At 37.1% G+C, this 14,922-nt stretch overlaps 1 protein-coding gene and 1 pseudogene across 1 annotated transcript; both read right to left on the minus strand.

Annotated features, from left to right (window-relative positions):
* Positions 1–454: 454 nt before the first annotated feature.
* LOC120264717 (receptor-like protein kinase ANXUR2) lies at positions 455–5,172 on the minus strand. Its single transcript, XM_039272538.1, has 7 exons — positions 3,687–5,172; positions 3,368–3,603; positions 2,898–3,024; positions 2,743–2,814; positions 2,469–2,652; positions 2,191–2,323; positions 455–1,124 (listed from the first exon to the last, which is right to left on the minus strand). The coding sequence occupies exons 1-7, from the start codon at positions 3,838–3,840 to the stop codon at positions 873–875; spliced, it is 1,158 nt and encodes a 385-aa protein (XP_039128472.1). The 5' UTR covers positions 3,841–5,172; the 3' UTR covers positions 455–872.
* Positions 5,173–5,251: 79 nt separating this feature from the next.
* On the minus strand, positions 5,252–6,737 carry LOC120264716 (annotated as a pseudogene).
* Positions 6,738–14,922: the final 8,185 nt, after the last annotated feature.

Consider the following 14,922-nt stretch of genomic DNA (forward strand, 5'->3'; position numbering starts at 1 on the left):
TTTCTTGCATTTATACGAGTTGATTTTACTCTAATGAAGACACATTCATTCTTTCTTTCATACTTTGTCTATCAAACCGCAATTCACTACCGGTGGATTACGAGGCATGTCCATGTCTTATATCAACTTATTTGTTATCTATTGTGACTATTTTTTAATGTTAACGAATTAATGGTTTATTCACTTTTATAAGAAAATTTTAAATAAAACTTTGAGAGCAGGCTCCAATTACATGCATTGCATTGATATGATATTTAGCCATTGAGATAAATTAGTAGTTATTGTCATTGAATAGTGATGCAAATTTCACTTATATAAATTGTTAGCAGCTCACGCATAAATAAATAATCACATTTCCATTGTTGAATGAATGAAGCACAAGATATTTACAACCTTCTGATAAACACTGCTATCAAATGTTTGCGCTACAAATACATAATTCAAACACCAAAAGTTTCAAATGAACCAAAAGTAATCAAATCTCTACATAATTAGTTCACAAATTTACAGAAAAAAGAACTATAAAAAAGAACTTAACAACTTGCATAAAGCTGCAGACATGAACAAGTTGAACACTAAAACACAAAAAGAACACAAAAAAAAAAAGCTCCCTGCAACTCTGAAACAGATCCCATTTGTTGATGATAAGTCATATAGTGATTTAACACCATTTGATCGCCATGTCTTGTGCCACAATGGATATATATATATATATATCTGAATTCTTCTTCAATGTAGCATAGAGCTTTCACCGCAAAATGATAACCAAATCTGCCAACATTATCTAATAAAGCCATTACTGCACATTGAGGAAACTGCTAAGAACGGCAGGAAAGCCGGCAACTGGAAACAGAATGAGCATACGATGTCTTTCAACTAGAGGTAAATAACTGGCTTCCTAAAGTAACTACTGCAGTGCCATCACCCATGACTATTGTAAGAGCCATTTCAGTCTCGAGAATTCTTTCAAGTTCTAAGACAATTAATCCCATCCTTGGTCGTCTTCTCCCTGACAAGTCTAGGCACTGGAGAATAAGCCTGATCAAGCATTTCATTCCTCTGGAAGTGAAGCTTCCTGCTAATCTTTGATCGATGAGATCATTTAAGCTAATGTGCCCTTCCACCTATTGCATGAGATAAAACATCGGTAAAAGATGCAGTAACAATTAGTTCAAGTAAAGCTGTAAATGTATATCGGCTTGCATTTTGTCAGTGTTGCATTTCAACAAACTAGGCTCAAAGATAAAACTAAGCACAAACAGGATGGAAAACAGTGACTTTCTTAGACCTTAATACGGATAAAAATGCTTTCATGTTTAACTAATTTATTTCATCTTTCTCTTGTTGGATTCATCTATTCAGCAAAATGTCCAGGAAATGGCAAGCATGTTAGAAAATTTTTTGATGATAGTTATCACACCTAAACAAATCTAGTACAACCTTGATCAAACAATACAAGAACAAAAAAAAAGGCCGCGTGTCCTTGAGATGTACACTGCACAGTTACAAGCACAATTGCAAAGAGTGAATCATAATTGCCGGGAGTAACTTATTTCAATGTGTTAATGATACATCATTTTTTAATCCTATGGATTCAAAATGTTGTCATTTTCAAACAAGGGCCACATTACTTGAAAGTTACATATGTAGAAAAGATAATGATCCAAAATATTGCAGAACTTTTGTTGTTGTACTGGTTTTTACGAAGACGACAAAAGTTTGCCTAACAAGCAACCCTCTTCTCTGCGCCAGAATAGATGACGGACAACTACTTTTTGACTATAAACAGTCATTCCAACTTCTTTTATAAACTTCAAAGGTCATTACTTGCTACAAAAAGCCTTGAGAAACAGTTTGCCTAAATATGGAATACCGACGCTTTATCTACGTAATAAAAAGGCAAGCTAGAGCATCTATGATCTTCAGATAGCATGTTCATGAACAATTCCAATCTAGTAAGATTCTAGAGATACCCTTCCAGTTCATCTCACACTAATGAGATTTATTTCATGGAATAGAAAAGAGTGGGAATTGTTTACCTTCTGGTTTGCACAAGGAAAACTTTTAAAAATATCAAGTACATAATGTCTATTATTCCCTGAAGTCATAGTATGAACTTAATTAAGAAGCCAGCAAAGCAAAGTTAAATGATGGAAATAAACCATAATAAGCATTATCTTGGAACATTACCCAGTGTGCCAAACTTCTGGTAGATTCATGGGAAATAAACAGCGCAACTTCCCGACCAGTAACAAGCTCCAAGAGGAATACGCCAAAGCTGTATACGTCACTGGCTTCACGTAATTCCTCCAAAGTGGGGATCCTGGTCAACCGACACTTTTTATACAACTCAAAGTGCAAACAAAATGAAACAGAAAACATAAAAACCGGTAATGGAGGACTCAGAGCAATACATTTGGCACATAAAACATTCTCTAAATATCTAAAATCAAGAACAACCAACGTACTCAGGATCCTGGAAAACATTGCTTTCAGATGTTTGAGAAGGACAGCCACCTTCAATCCTTTGGAGCAATTCGACCATCCCTGTGTCAGCTACCTTTGCAATGAAGTTCTCATTGACTAAGACATCACTTGTTTTGAAGCCCTTGTGAATGACAGGAGGCACCAGACTATGTAAATGTGACAAACCTACAATTCAGATACGGTAAACAACTTGCTTTCTAAGGTCACATAACGGTAATGCTTTCTAAGGTCACATAATGGTAATAGTCTGGTTACCTTTTGCAGCTCCTATAGCAATAGAAAGCCTTTGTTTGAATTCTAACCGTACTGTTGGATCCCGTTGAGTATCTGTTAAATAACAAGAAATCATAATCACAATCACGTGAATTGTGAAAGAAGAGTCTTAGAGTTTTTAAGGCAGCAAACTTCACCATATAGATGACCAGAAATGCTTCCATTTGGTATGTACTCGTAAACCAGAACTTGACAACCATCTTCTTGGCAATAACCTATAAGCGTAACCAGATTGCGATGCCGAATCTTGGATAAGGACTGAACCTGCTCTGCCCACATATATATGTCATTTATGAAGCATTATAGAAGATTGCTAAACATAAATGCTTTTAAGGAGTGGACCAAGCTCAAGTGAAAGAAGAAGTAGCAATAACTACATATAAACACTTGTATTAGGGGTAGCCCAATGTGGAAGATCTATCATCGTTGACAACAATAAAAACCATTCGGTATAAGGAAAGATCACAAAAACAGGTACTCAACATTGAATTCAGGAATGATACCACTTTTGAGAAATGTTAATGACAGTGAATGATCAGACATAAAATTCAAAACTTGGTGGGCGCGAAAACAACACTGAATCAAAAGTGAAGGCTTTAGTTTTCACCTCTTCGACAAACTCTTGCATTGGATAACCAAGACGCCTTTTAATGGCCACAAGAGTACCATCAAGAAGCAACCCTTTGTAGACCAGACCGAAGGTACCCTTGCCAACATAGTTGCTCTCATTGAAATTCTTAGCAGCTAGTTCCAATTCTTGGAGTGTAAACTGCCTTAAACTTTGATGATCTCCGCTAGGACCACTAGCAGCGAAGCACATCTGTGCTCCCCTGTTCCACTCGACTGCCCAATTCAGAACCAAAAACCAATCAGCAATTCTGATAAAACATCAACATCATACCACATTCAGAAAGATTTCACGTTACCAAGTGCGGATGGATATGAAGAACCAGTCTCTGAGGTCTTGCTGGATAGAGATCTAGATTTTAATATGTAAAACCAAAGAAAAAATAGGCCAAGGAACACCAATGCAAGACCACCTGCAGCAACTCCTGCTATAACTGCAAGTGACCACGACATCTTGGTCCAGAAAAAATACGCATTGACTCTCAAACAACAAAGAAAAAGATCACACACCCCGAAAAGGAAAAAAAAGAACCCTCAAAATCAACATTGAAACAACACGACGAGAAGAAAATTGATGAATGAATGAACAATTACAAAATTCTCTAGTTTTCGTTGGCGAACCTAGATCTAGTGCCACCCCTCTCGTCCTCCTCTTCTCCTCAGAACAGTAGTTGCGTAAAAGCTGCAATCTTTATCACAATACTAGAAAAGACAAATTGGCATTGTGACTTTCTGTTATCAAGACATGAGAAGAGAGAAGATAAAGCCAAACCACTAAAGAAAAGAGGTTTCTGCACATAGTTTACTCCCAAAAAAATAAAAATAAAAATAATAAATCATAAAAAATAATAAAATAAATAAATAAATAAGCTAGATAAAGAACAAATAAGACAACAAAGGCACACTCCCACAGAGAACTAAGGACCAAATAACAACTCATCTAAACTCGAAGTAATGCATAGAAATCATGAATACAATCAAAATTTGGAAATAAGTTATATTGGAATTATCACACCATTTCCTATAATATTAGAAGGCGATGATGTGAAACATTGTGTTTTCTTAAACTGATAGAGAATATTAGAAGGTGATAACATTCTAAACATTCTTAATACAATCTAATTTGGAAATAAGTTATATTGGAATTATCACACCATTTCCTGTAATGGAAGGTGATGATGTGAAACATTTTATGTTTTTCTTAGACTAATAGATAACATTCTAAATACAAGAAAAAGCCAGAGCTTTAAATTGAAGGAGAATAGGTGAAGAGAATAGAATATGAGCTCAAATAGCATATAAGAAAGGAAAAGAAAACTAAATAGTTGATCTATTTTCTTAGCAAAATTAACAGCCTAACCATTTTCTTCTGGTCATCTTAGGATTTACGAACAACCTCAAAAACATTGAATGCAAATTATGTACAAACATATAACAAGAAGTAAAGATTCCTTTGCACCTAGTCAATTATTAAGCCATCATCTTCAAGCATAAGTTCTGTCAACCATCAGGTGTTACCAAAAGATTCAAAACATTTCTACACATACAAATCCTAAGCTTTACCATTCAGCAAGATGACCTCCAGCATGCACAAAGGATAAGAATAACTTCATATTCTTTCAAATTAGAGTCATTTAAAATAAAATTGAGAAATAACTAATTAAGCATGCAGCAAGACATGTATCAGGTACTTCTGTTGAGCAATGATTTAGGCAATAAATATAATCCTCAAGGCATTTAGAGCATTCTAAACAAGATGGCAGGGCTTCAGTAGTAATTAAAATCAATGAAGCAATTACAAACCAAATGCTATATAAACTGAGACAAGCATTACTCACAACAACAGTAAACATTTTCATATATCTGATAAGAACAAATGCTTCAATTATTCCAAAAGCAAGAATATGAGAATCCAAATGAGTGCCAAAAACCTTATGACTCATGTTTTCTCATAGCTGTAAAACATATCTAGCTGTCTAGAACAGCAATTTAGAAGTTCAAAGGATAACCTCATCAGTTTTGAGTAACTGCCTTAATCCGCCAAGCAAGCTTCATCCACTCTGTATGGAACTAACCAGGGTGATCAATCATCGCATAGGTGTGAGCCCCGAAAAGGTCCCCGTGCGTGCACAAGGTTCGCTGGGAGCCTGGCCCTCCGATAAATATTGAAGCAAGACAAGCTTGCGCACAACCTGGCATGCTGATTCCTTAGCCAATGGTTAATCTTACAACTCTCCTCCAAGCCCCCTGCCGCTGCACAATCTCCATAGCAAACTTCGGGTCAACAATGAGGTTAGGTAAGGCGCAGTTACGCTCGTATGCCTTCTTGATCCTATCCAGAAACCTTGCTCTAATAATGCACCCTCCCTCCCATATCCTCAAGCTCCCCGAAGCTAAGGTTCCATCCCTTCTCCTCACTCTTGGCAAGGAGCAAGTTCAGTCCTTGAGCATAGCTACAAATCTTAGAGGCATAAAGTGCTTTTCGCACATCATCAATCAAGCGTTTCTTGTCAATGTTGCCTGTGAAAGCTCCTCTAAGCACATTGTCATCGATCCCAGATCATTCAACGACACTGGAGGCAGCCTCTCGCTCCTCCTACAATCCACTGAGATACCCAGAATCTAATGAGGCCGCAATCGTTGGAGTGGCAACTAAAAGCTCTCCGCTGGCTGCAGCGCTGTCCATTTACCAGTCGCCTTTCATGCCGGTCTTATGGAGGATCTTGTCTACCAGCTCGCCATCGCCGTGTTCATCCCTGACACGGAAAATGCCAACTGTAATCTCAACTCCCCGTAGTTCCACTCCTCAATGCTATCCGCGAGCTCTCGGTTGGAAAGCCCGCCAAGGAGTTTGAGAACATCATAGGCTTCGGAAATGAGCTGCATATCGCCATACTCGATCCCGTTGTGGACCATCTTGACGAAGTTCCCGGCGCCGCCGTGGCTAACGTAGGTGATGCAGGGGCCATCGTCGACCTGGGCCGTTGTCGAAGGCCTGGGCGACAACCACCAGGCACAGATGCGGCATCGGCACTCGGTGAGCTCGTATCACTCGTTGCCACCATCGATAATGGAATTACCGGGCTCGAGGAAGTGGGAGAGGGCAGAGATGATCTGGTCAACGGGAGGGCCGGGCTTGAGGAGGAGGACGAACTCGCGGGGTAGTGGTCGCCAGAGAAGGGGAGGAAGCCCTCGTAAACGCCACAGGCGATGGTCTCGTCGACCTTGGCGGCGGTGCGGTTGTAGATGGAGATTGGGAAGCCCTTCTCGGCGATGTTGAGAGCGAGGTTCTGGCCCATGACGGCGAGCACCGTGAAGCCGATCCGGCGAGCGCCGCCGACCCCATTGAAGATCGAGGTGCAGAGAGAGAGAGAGAGAGAGAGAGAAGGGATTTGGAGGGATGGCGGTGGAGTGGAGGAGGGGGAATGCTTGCCACCTGTCGATTATGGATTGGGGGATCGGATCAGCTGTTTCGATTAGAACAGGAACACTTTTTATGAATCTGATACGTGGCGTTTTTTGATTGGGAGATCGTGACAACGTGTCTCAAGTTCAAGCTGCCAGCTTAGGATTGGATAGTTGGTAAGTGAGTTTTGGATGAGCTCTTAAGATTAGAACATGGAACACCAGTTTCTTGATGGGAGACGTGGCGCTATTTGGTTTGGCCCCACTATGAGATGTGACCATACTGTAGAATGAGAAAGAATAAGGTAATAAATGTGCAAGAAAGTGAATGGATAGAAAATGATAATAAAAGAAAATGTTTGATAATTCATTAGGAATGAAAAAATAAAAAATAAAAAAGTAATTTATTCTAAATTAAAAAAAAATGAAAAATATGATTGTAAATTTACTTTTATATTTTTAATATAAATAAATAATTTTTTTATTTATAAAATATTTTAAATAAATTTTAATTATTATAATTAATTAGTTAAATTACTTATTAATTATTGTATAACTTATATTTGAAATAAATATTCATTTAATATAATTATTATATGATTATTATAATTTAATATTAATTATTTTAATATTATTACATTTATATTTATTTAATATATTAATATATTGTGAGGGGTAAAATGGGTAATTTACACTTATTCCCCCTTCATCCTTCACTTCCCCAATATTGGGGGGAAATGAACCATTACCCAACAATCTCCTTGTGCTTCACTCAGATGATGATGAAGAAAGGGCAAGGAATCTATTCAACTTGATGGAAGATTGAAACAATATAGCCCTAGGGAGTATCTGTCTGTCTATACATACACTATCTTACTATTAGCACTTTGCTTTGGGTTCATTTCACTGGTGGCCACAAAAGTTTCATCATTATAACGCTATGACACAAATAATTTTTTTTTATAACGTTGTGGCCACAATGGGTTGTTTCCGGGCCATTTCCGGCGATTGGAATTATGTGGCTGCTAACGGGTCTTATTAAATTCATAACCCTATTCCACGTGCCAGTGTAGCTCAGGCGACTTTTGGGCAGGTGCCATGTCAGCTCCATGTCGCCATCACACATGGCTTAGATCCCTGGAGACAATCTCCTTCTCTCCCCCCATAGGGCCATCCCCAATGTCCAAATGATGCCCTAGCTGTTGTACCCTATCCTGATTTAGACCTCGAGCCTATTTAGACCTCGGGTGTTGTACCCTATCCTGATTTAGACCTCGAGCCTATTTAGATTTTTATGTTTGCATTAGGGGTAAAATGGTCATTTAGCAGTAGTGGCATTTTGCATGTTTGCATAGTAGCTTTTATGTGAAAATTCAGGAGCAATTATGTCATTTGAATCCATTTTCTATGATTTTTCTATTAAGAGGGCAATTAGGTCATTTTCTATATATATTTTTTTTAAAAATGAATAAAAGAAACCAACCAGGCTTCTTCTCCTTCATTTCTTTCTCCTTGTTTCTTGTTCGGCCGACCCTAACCTTAGAAGAAACTTTTTTTACGGCGAGAATTTCCGGCGAACTCAAATACCAAAATTCTTCCTCCCTCACTCCTGAATTTGGTAAGCCTTAGATCCAATGTTTTTATTTTGTATTTCTCCCGTATTTTCTTGTTTTTAGAAATATATAAAAACTTTGAATTATCCATTGATTTGGTAATTTATAGGCTCAAATTGAAGCCAATGATTTATGATTCATGTATGAGAATGTTGTTGAAGAAATTTTTTGATTTAGTGTTGTAAATTGGGAGAAAACATAGTTTAAGGTTCGGTTTTACTGTAGCAACCCCGACGTTACTGTAGCACCAAAAATTTTGAGTCTTTTCTGATATTTCTTTGGTCCACATTGAAGCTCTCCTTACCCTGAACTCATTGGAACTAGGTTTACTCCATCTTGATGTCGTTTTGATCCAAAATGACGTTGTCTTGCCCTAAAACCCTAAGGTTTCGTATTAGACATGTATAATTGTATTTTCATGCATTTTCTTTTGGCCATCATTCTTATATTCATTAGAATTTGGATTCTCTGCTTGTATAAACTTGATGATAAATTGGTTTCCTTGATATATATTTTGAGTATGAATTTACTTGAAAGGTTAAACCTAAAATGCTTATACCTATTTATTTTGAAAGAAACATGTTTACTTGCATTCCCGTATTTATATGCAAATGGAATATGCTTTGATGTATATTTCCGTATTTATATGTAACTGGAACATGGTTTGATGTACATTTCCTGGTTTAAATATTGTATGATGGATTCTTTAAATTGAAAATTTGAAAGAATTATATTGTGGCATTCAGTTTTGATGGTGACGGCGGACTTTAGTCCGACACTGTAGTGTGGGGTTTCACGATCCGGCCTGATGGGAGGCGTCGTGGTTAACCCTGGTCAAGAGGTGCACGGAGCCATTGACAGGGGGTTCTTTTATGTGAGAAACCCGGGGTCTTTACACGGGGATCTCAGTGGCCAACACCAAGGAAAGGCAACCTTTCAAATTTAAAAAAAAAAAGTTTTAAAACTCCTTGGTGGTCTCATAGCTAGTCGAGGCCACGATTAGTGTGGGAATTGTTTTAAGCCAGCCTGTATTTTGGAGCTATGTTCATTGTTTGTTTAAAAATGCTATTGGCTTTTACTATTGATGAAACTTGTGTTGCTTGTTAATCTGTTGAATACTTGGAATTGATTTTATATGTTATTATTAGTGTGGAATTACTATTTGAAATACTTTATCACTCTGTTACATCTATTCTGACACCACTCACTATTCCCCCTTCTTCTATCTTTTCAGACTGCGACGTTGGACAGAGTTATGTTGTGTAGCAGTAGAGTGATTTATCTGTTCTTCTTATTTAGGTTTGTTATAGTATGCATGTAAAATTTATGGATCCACTAGACTTGACCTTTATATGTTGTTCATGTATTTGTATTTTCTGGTTGTATCTGAAACCTTGGTTTGTACCTTTGTTGATGCTACTTGTGTTTAGGGTCCCTAGTATCAGGGAACCCTATTGTGATCTTATTATTATTTTGTCATCTAGCTATGTAATTGTGATAATAGGTTTATATTGAGCCTTACGGTGACTTGAAGGTGGGGATGTTGTGGGACCCACTTCTTGTCGTCGTGGCGGTTGCCTCATGTCCGGTTAGGTTCAGGGCGTGACATCGGGCCTCTTTAGATTTTTATGCTTGCATTAGGGCTAAAATGGTCATTTAGTAGTAGTGTCATTTTTGCATGTTTGCATGGTAGCTTTTATGTGAGAAACCGGGGGCAATTCTGTCATTTGGATCCATTTTCTATTTTTCTATTAGGAGGGCAATTAGGTCATTTCTTATTTATAAAAAAAAAAGAGAAAGAAAGAGAGAAAGCCAAACCTGTCTCCTTCTTCTTCATTTCTTTTTCTTCTTCGTATCTTGTTCGGCCGACCACAACATTAGAAGAAATTTTTTTTCCGGCGGCCATTTCCGGTGAACTAAAATACCAAACTTCTTTCTCCTCCACTCTTGAACTCAGTAAGCCTTAGATCTAATGTTTTTATTTAGTATTTCTCCTGTATCTCTTGTTTTTAGAATTTTTTAAAAAAACTTCGATCTCTCCATAGATTTTGTGGTTTATATGCTCAAATTGAAGCCAATGATTTGTGATTCATTTATGAGAATGTCGTTGAAGAAATTTCTTGATTTAGTGTCGTAAATTTGAAGAAAACCATAGTATAAGGTCCGGTTTTACTGTAGTAAACTCGAAGTTACTGTAGTACCAGAAATTTTGAGCCTTTTCGGGTTCTTCCTTGGTCCAAATTGAAGCCCTTCTTACCCTGAACTCTTTGGAACTAGGTTTACTTCATTCTGATGTCATTTGGATCCAAAATGACGTTGTTTTGACTCAAAACCCTAAGGTTTCGTAGTCGACTTGTATAATTGCAATTGCATGCATTCCTTTTAGCTATCATTCTTGTGTTCATTAGTATTTGGATTTCCTGCTTGTATCTAGGTGACGAAACATCCTCCAAGGGGAAGGAATTCGCTGATCAGTAAGCGCGTCTCGAGACGAAACGACTAGTTCTGTGAGTGGTTTAATTTGTAAATGCATAGATTTAACAACCAAGAGTATTACAGTATTTCTTTATGTGTTTTATAACATAAATTTGATGCATTGGAGTTCATTTGATATATATATATGTTGTGAGTATGAATATATTTGAAATGTCTAAACCTAGAATACTTACATGAATTCATTTTAGAATAAACATGTTTACATGTGTAAGTATGTTATTTGCAAATGGAATAAGGGTTGATGCACATTTCTGTATTTAAACATTGTTAGATGGTTTCCTTGAGTTGGAAATCTGAAAGAATTTTATTCTTATATTTGATTTTTGATGTTAACTACGGACTTTAGTCTGACACTGCAGTGTGGGGTTCCACGGTCCGGCCTAATGGGAGGCGGCGTGGTTAGCCCTATGTTTATCCTGGTCAAGAGGTGCGTGGAGCCATTGACAGGGTTTTTTAAACCCGGGGTTACCACAAGGGAATCTCAGTGGCCAACACCAAGGAAAGGGCAACATAATTTTTTTTAGGTTTTAAAACATCTTGGTGGTCCCGTAGCTAGTCGCGGTCACGATTAGCTTGGGAATTGTTTGAGGTCAGCCCGTATTTTTATTTAAAAATGTGTTCAATGTGTTGGAAAGGTTACTTGCTTATTCTGTTGCTAGGCATTGTGTTATTTGTTAACCTGTTGAATACTTGGAAATTTCTTTTATATGTTAGTATTATTGTGGTAAATAAAAATTTGAAATACTTTATCTCTCTGTTATATCTATGCTGTCACAACTCACTGGGTAACACGTGTTACTCACCACTCTCCTTTCTTCTTTCTCAGACTGTGACGTTGGACTGGGTTGTGTTGTGCAGGCAGTAGAGTGATTTGTATGTTCTCCTTGTCTAGGTTTGTTATAGTGTGCATGTAAATTTTTTGGATCCACTAGACTTGACCATTATGTATTGTTCTTATATTTGTACCTTTTGGATTGTAACTGGAAACCCTGGTTTGTATTTTCTGCGATGTTCTTTTGTATTTAGGGTCGTTGTTGTGAGGGAACCCTATTAAGCTTTCATTGTTGATATTGTTCCATGTCCTAGTAATTGTATTAGCAGTTTTGTGTTGAGCCTTACGGCGACTTGAAGGTGGGGGCCGTTGTGGGACCCACATGCCCGGCTAGGTTCGGGGCGTGACACTAGCCCTAGTTCACAGACGAGCAACCTTGCTCCCGGCCAGTATGACCCACTCTTTTCTCTCAGCCAAACTAAGGCATCGCTCTGGCAAGAATCTGGCACCATTCCAGCTAGAATCAGGTATCACTCCGGCCAGACTCGATCATAACTCTGCCAAGACTAGGGCATCACTTCAGGATATGATCTTGATTTGTAGGTTTAGAAAAGCTTGTGAGATTGTTTGTAAAGGAGTCGAGATTGTCTCTTTGTATACTTTACCGAAGGAAATGATTGTGAGATTGAAATTTAATTTTGTTTTGAATGAATGCTTACGAGATTGTGAGAAGTTAAATTTAATTCATTTGAATGTTTTATTGAAGGAATATGTATGTATGGATTCATTTCACAGCCTTAAGTCTCAACCTGAGAAATTTTCCAATGTTTGTATTAATTATTATTTTTATTGTTCAACTTAATTTGAATTATTATTTTTCGTTTGTAACTTCATTTGAATTATTATTTTACTTGTGCAATTTTGTCAATCTTAATTTCAATTATTATTTGCAACCTTCACTTGAGAATTTCTCAAAATTATTGTACCAATTTCAATTGTGTAATTGAATGAAGATCAAATTTGAAAAATCTTCAAAATCTGCAGATTTGTAAGCAATGCTAAAACCTGGGGACATAATATGGGGAAAAAAAATAGATAATATAGTAATAATAAAACCTAGGAAGAGTTACTAAAACCTGGGAAAATACCAATTCTATAGATTTATATGCAATGCTGATTCTTGGGGAAAAAATATGGTAAAAAAACCTGGGAAAAAACTAGATAATACAGCAATACTGAAACCTGGGAAGAGTTATTAAAACCTGGAGAAAAACTAGACAATGCAAACATTACCCTGGTTTGTATGCAAAGCTGTAATATGGGGAAAAAATCTGTGAAAAAACCTGGGAAAAAACTGCACAATACAAAATCTGCAGATCATACTGAAACCTTGGAAGAGTTACTAAAACCTGGGAAAAAAAACTACACAATACAAAATCAGATTTGTATGCAATGCTGAAACCTAGGAAAAAAATCTGCACAATAGAAATATGAAGCTTCACATTAAACAATATTTATAAAAGAATTTTGAGACATGCTTCACATTAACTATGAAGTCTGCAGCTTCACATTAATTATGAAGTAAACAATACTTAAAGCAGTACATAATTTCTGTTTGTAAGCCACATAACTGACAATGCTTATAACAGAATTTTGAGACATTAAACAACACAGAACAATAACCAAATTAAAGCTGGAAAACTGATCCAATTCCAAACTATTCAATTCCCAGTTTACATTAAACAAAAATATCAGCACTCACTGGCCTCCTTGGCTGGTATTGTCACTGGGTTGCATGGACCGAGACTACTGGGTACCTATGACATCAGGAGGTTGAGTTGGTTCATTCCCAATTGAAGTACTGCCAATTGAAGCATTTTTTGGTGCAGCACCCCTTCTCCTCTGTAAAGAAAACATAGTTAAAATAATTAATGCATCTTTGCAACTCATCAGAAATGCATATATATATATATATATATAGAAACAATACAAGAAGTAATTTCTGTCTTTTCAAGCCAAGATTTGAAGGTTTGTCCCCATTGCCCTGTAATCATTACAAAAATAATTATAATAGCATAAAATTTTCTTGTGGCCAGTTGCATTGGAATTGAAACAAAACAATTTTTGTTGCATTGGAACTGAAATAAAACAGAAACCCCTTACTTTTTTATGGTGCCTTTTATTGTGGCCTATTACATGGCAGATGCTACATTTTACTGTGCTTAAACTCTTTCTTGCCAATTTTTCTTTGCCTTTGCCGGAATTGTAGGAATTTGAATTTGATTTCTTCAAGGCATTTTCAATTTCCTCAGGCTCTTTTCTCCTTGCAGTTGCTTTCCTTACACTTTTTCTTATCCCAATTGGAGGTGGGATCACTCTTGTGCCATCATTCACCTCTGGCCAAAGTTCTTCACTGTTGGTAGGATTTATGTAATGATCATAGACCCTGAGATATGTAGACACCACGTATGCAGCATGTACAAATTCCTTTGGTTGCTGATTATTGCCATATATGGCACTGATTGCATGAGGGCATGGCAAACCTGTAAATTCCCACCTCTTGCATGTGCAAGTACGCTCTATCATATCAACAATGAAGGAACCTCCAATCCCTATGATCTGAACCTTGGGTCCACCTGAAAAATTTGGTGTGTAGCATTGAGCCTCTTCCTTCATTTAATCAAGCTTTTTTTTTTTGATCTTTGGGCATAAAATTCCCTTGTACTTCAACATTTGGTCTTTCTTCTTCTTCATCCTCCTCATCAATTTGACCTTGATCATTTCAAGCATTATGATAATTCCCTTATCCCTTGTATCAAGTATATACCTGTTGAAGCACTAACAAATATTGTTCAAGAGGTTGTGACACTTGCATGAAGTTCTTAACATTGCCCTGGTCCAGCTTGCATAGGGTTTATCCTCGTGATCAAGCCATCTTCTTGCATCTGGGTTCTCTTTCTCTATTTCTCCAAGCCAGTAATTAAAACTTTGTACATATGTTGCCCTTGCAACATTCCATAAGTAATCTTTTAATGCTTTCCCTTTGAACTTCTCCCTGGAATTTGTATAGATATGCCTGACGCAGTTTCTGTGTTTAGCATTTGGGAATATCTATTGAACAGCCCTTTTCAGACCCTGCAGTTACAATACAAAAATTAAATCACAGTTACCGTACTATAATATACTTTAAGGGCAGAAAAACTAACCTTTTGCCGATCACTCATTATGGTGACATATCTGCTGTTCCAA

This window comes from Dioscorea cayenensis, chromosome 7 (assembly GCF_009730915.1).
Source record: "Dioscorea cayenensis subsp. rotundata cultivar TDr96_F1 chromosome 7, TDr96_F1_v2_PseudoChromosome.rev07_lg8_w22 25.fasta, whole genome shotgun sequence".
Taxonomy (NCBI): Eukaryota; Viridiplantae; Streptophyta; class Magnoliopsida; order Dioscoreales; family Dioscoreaceae; genus Dioscorea; species Dioscorea cayenensis.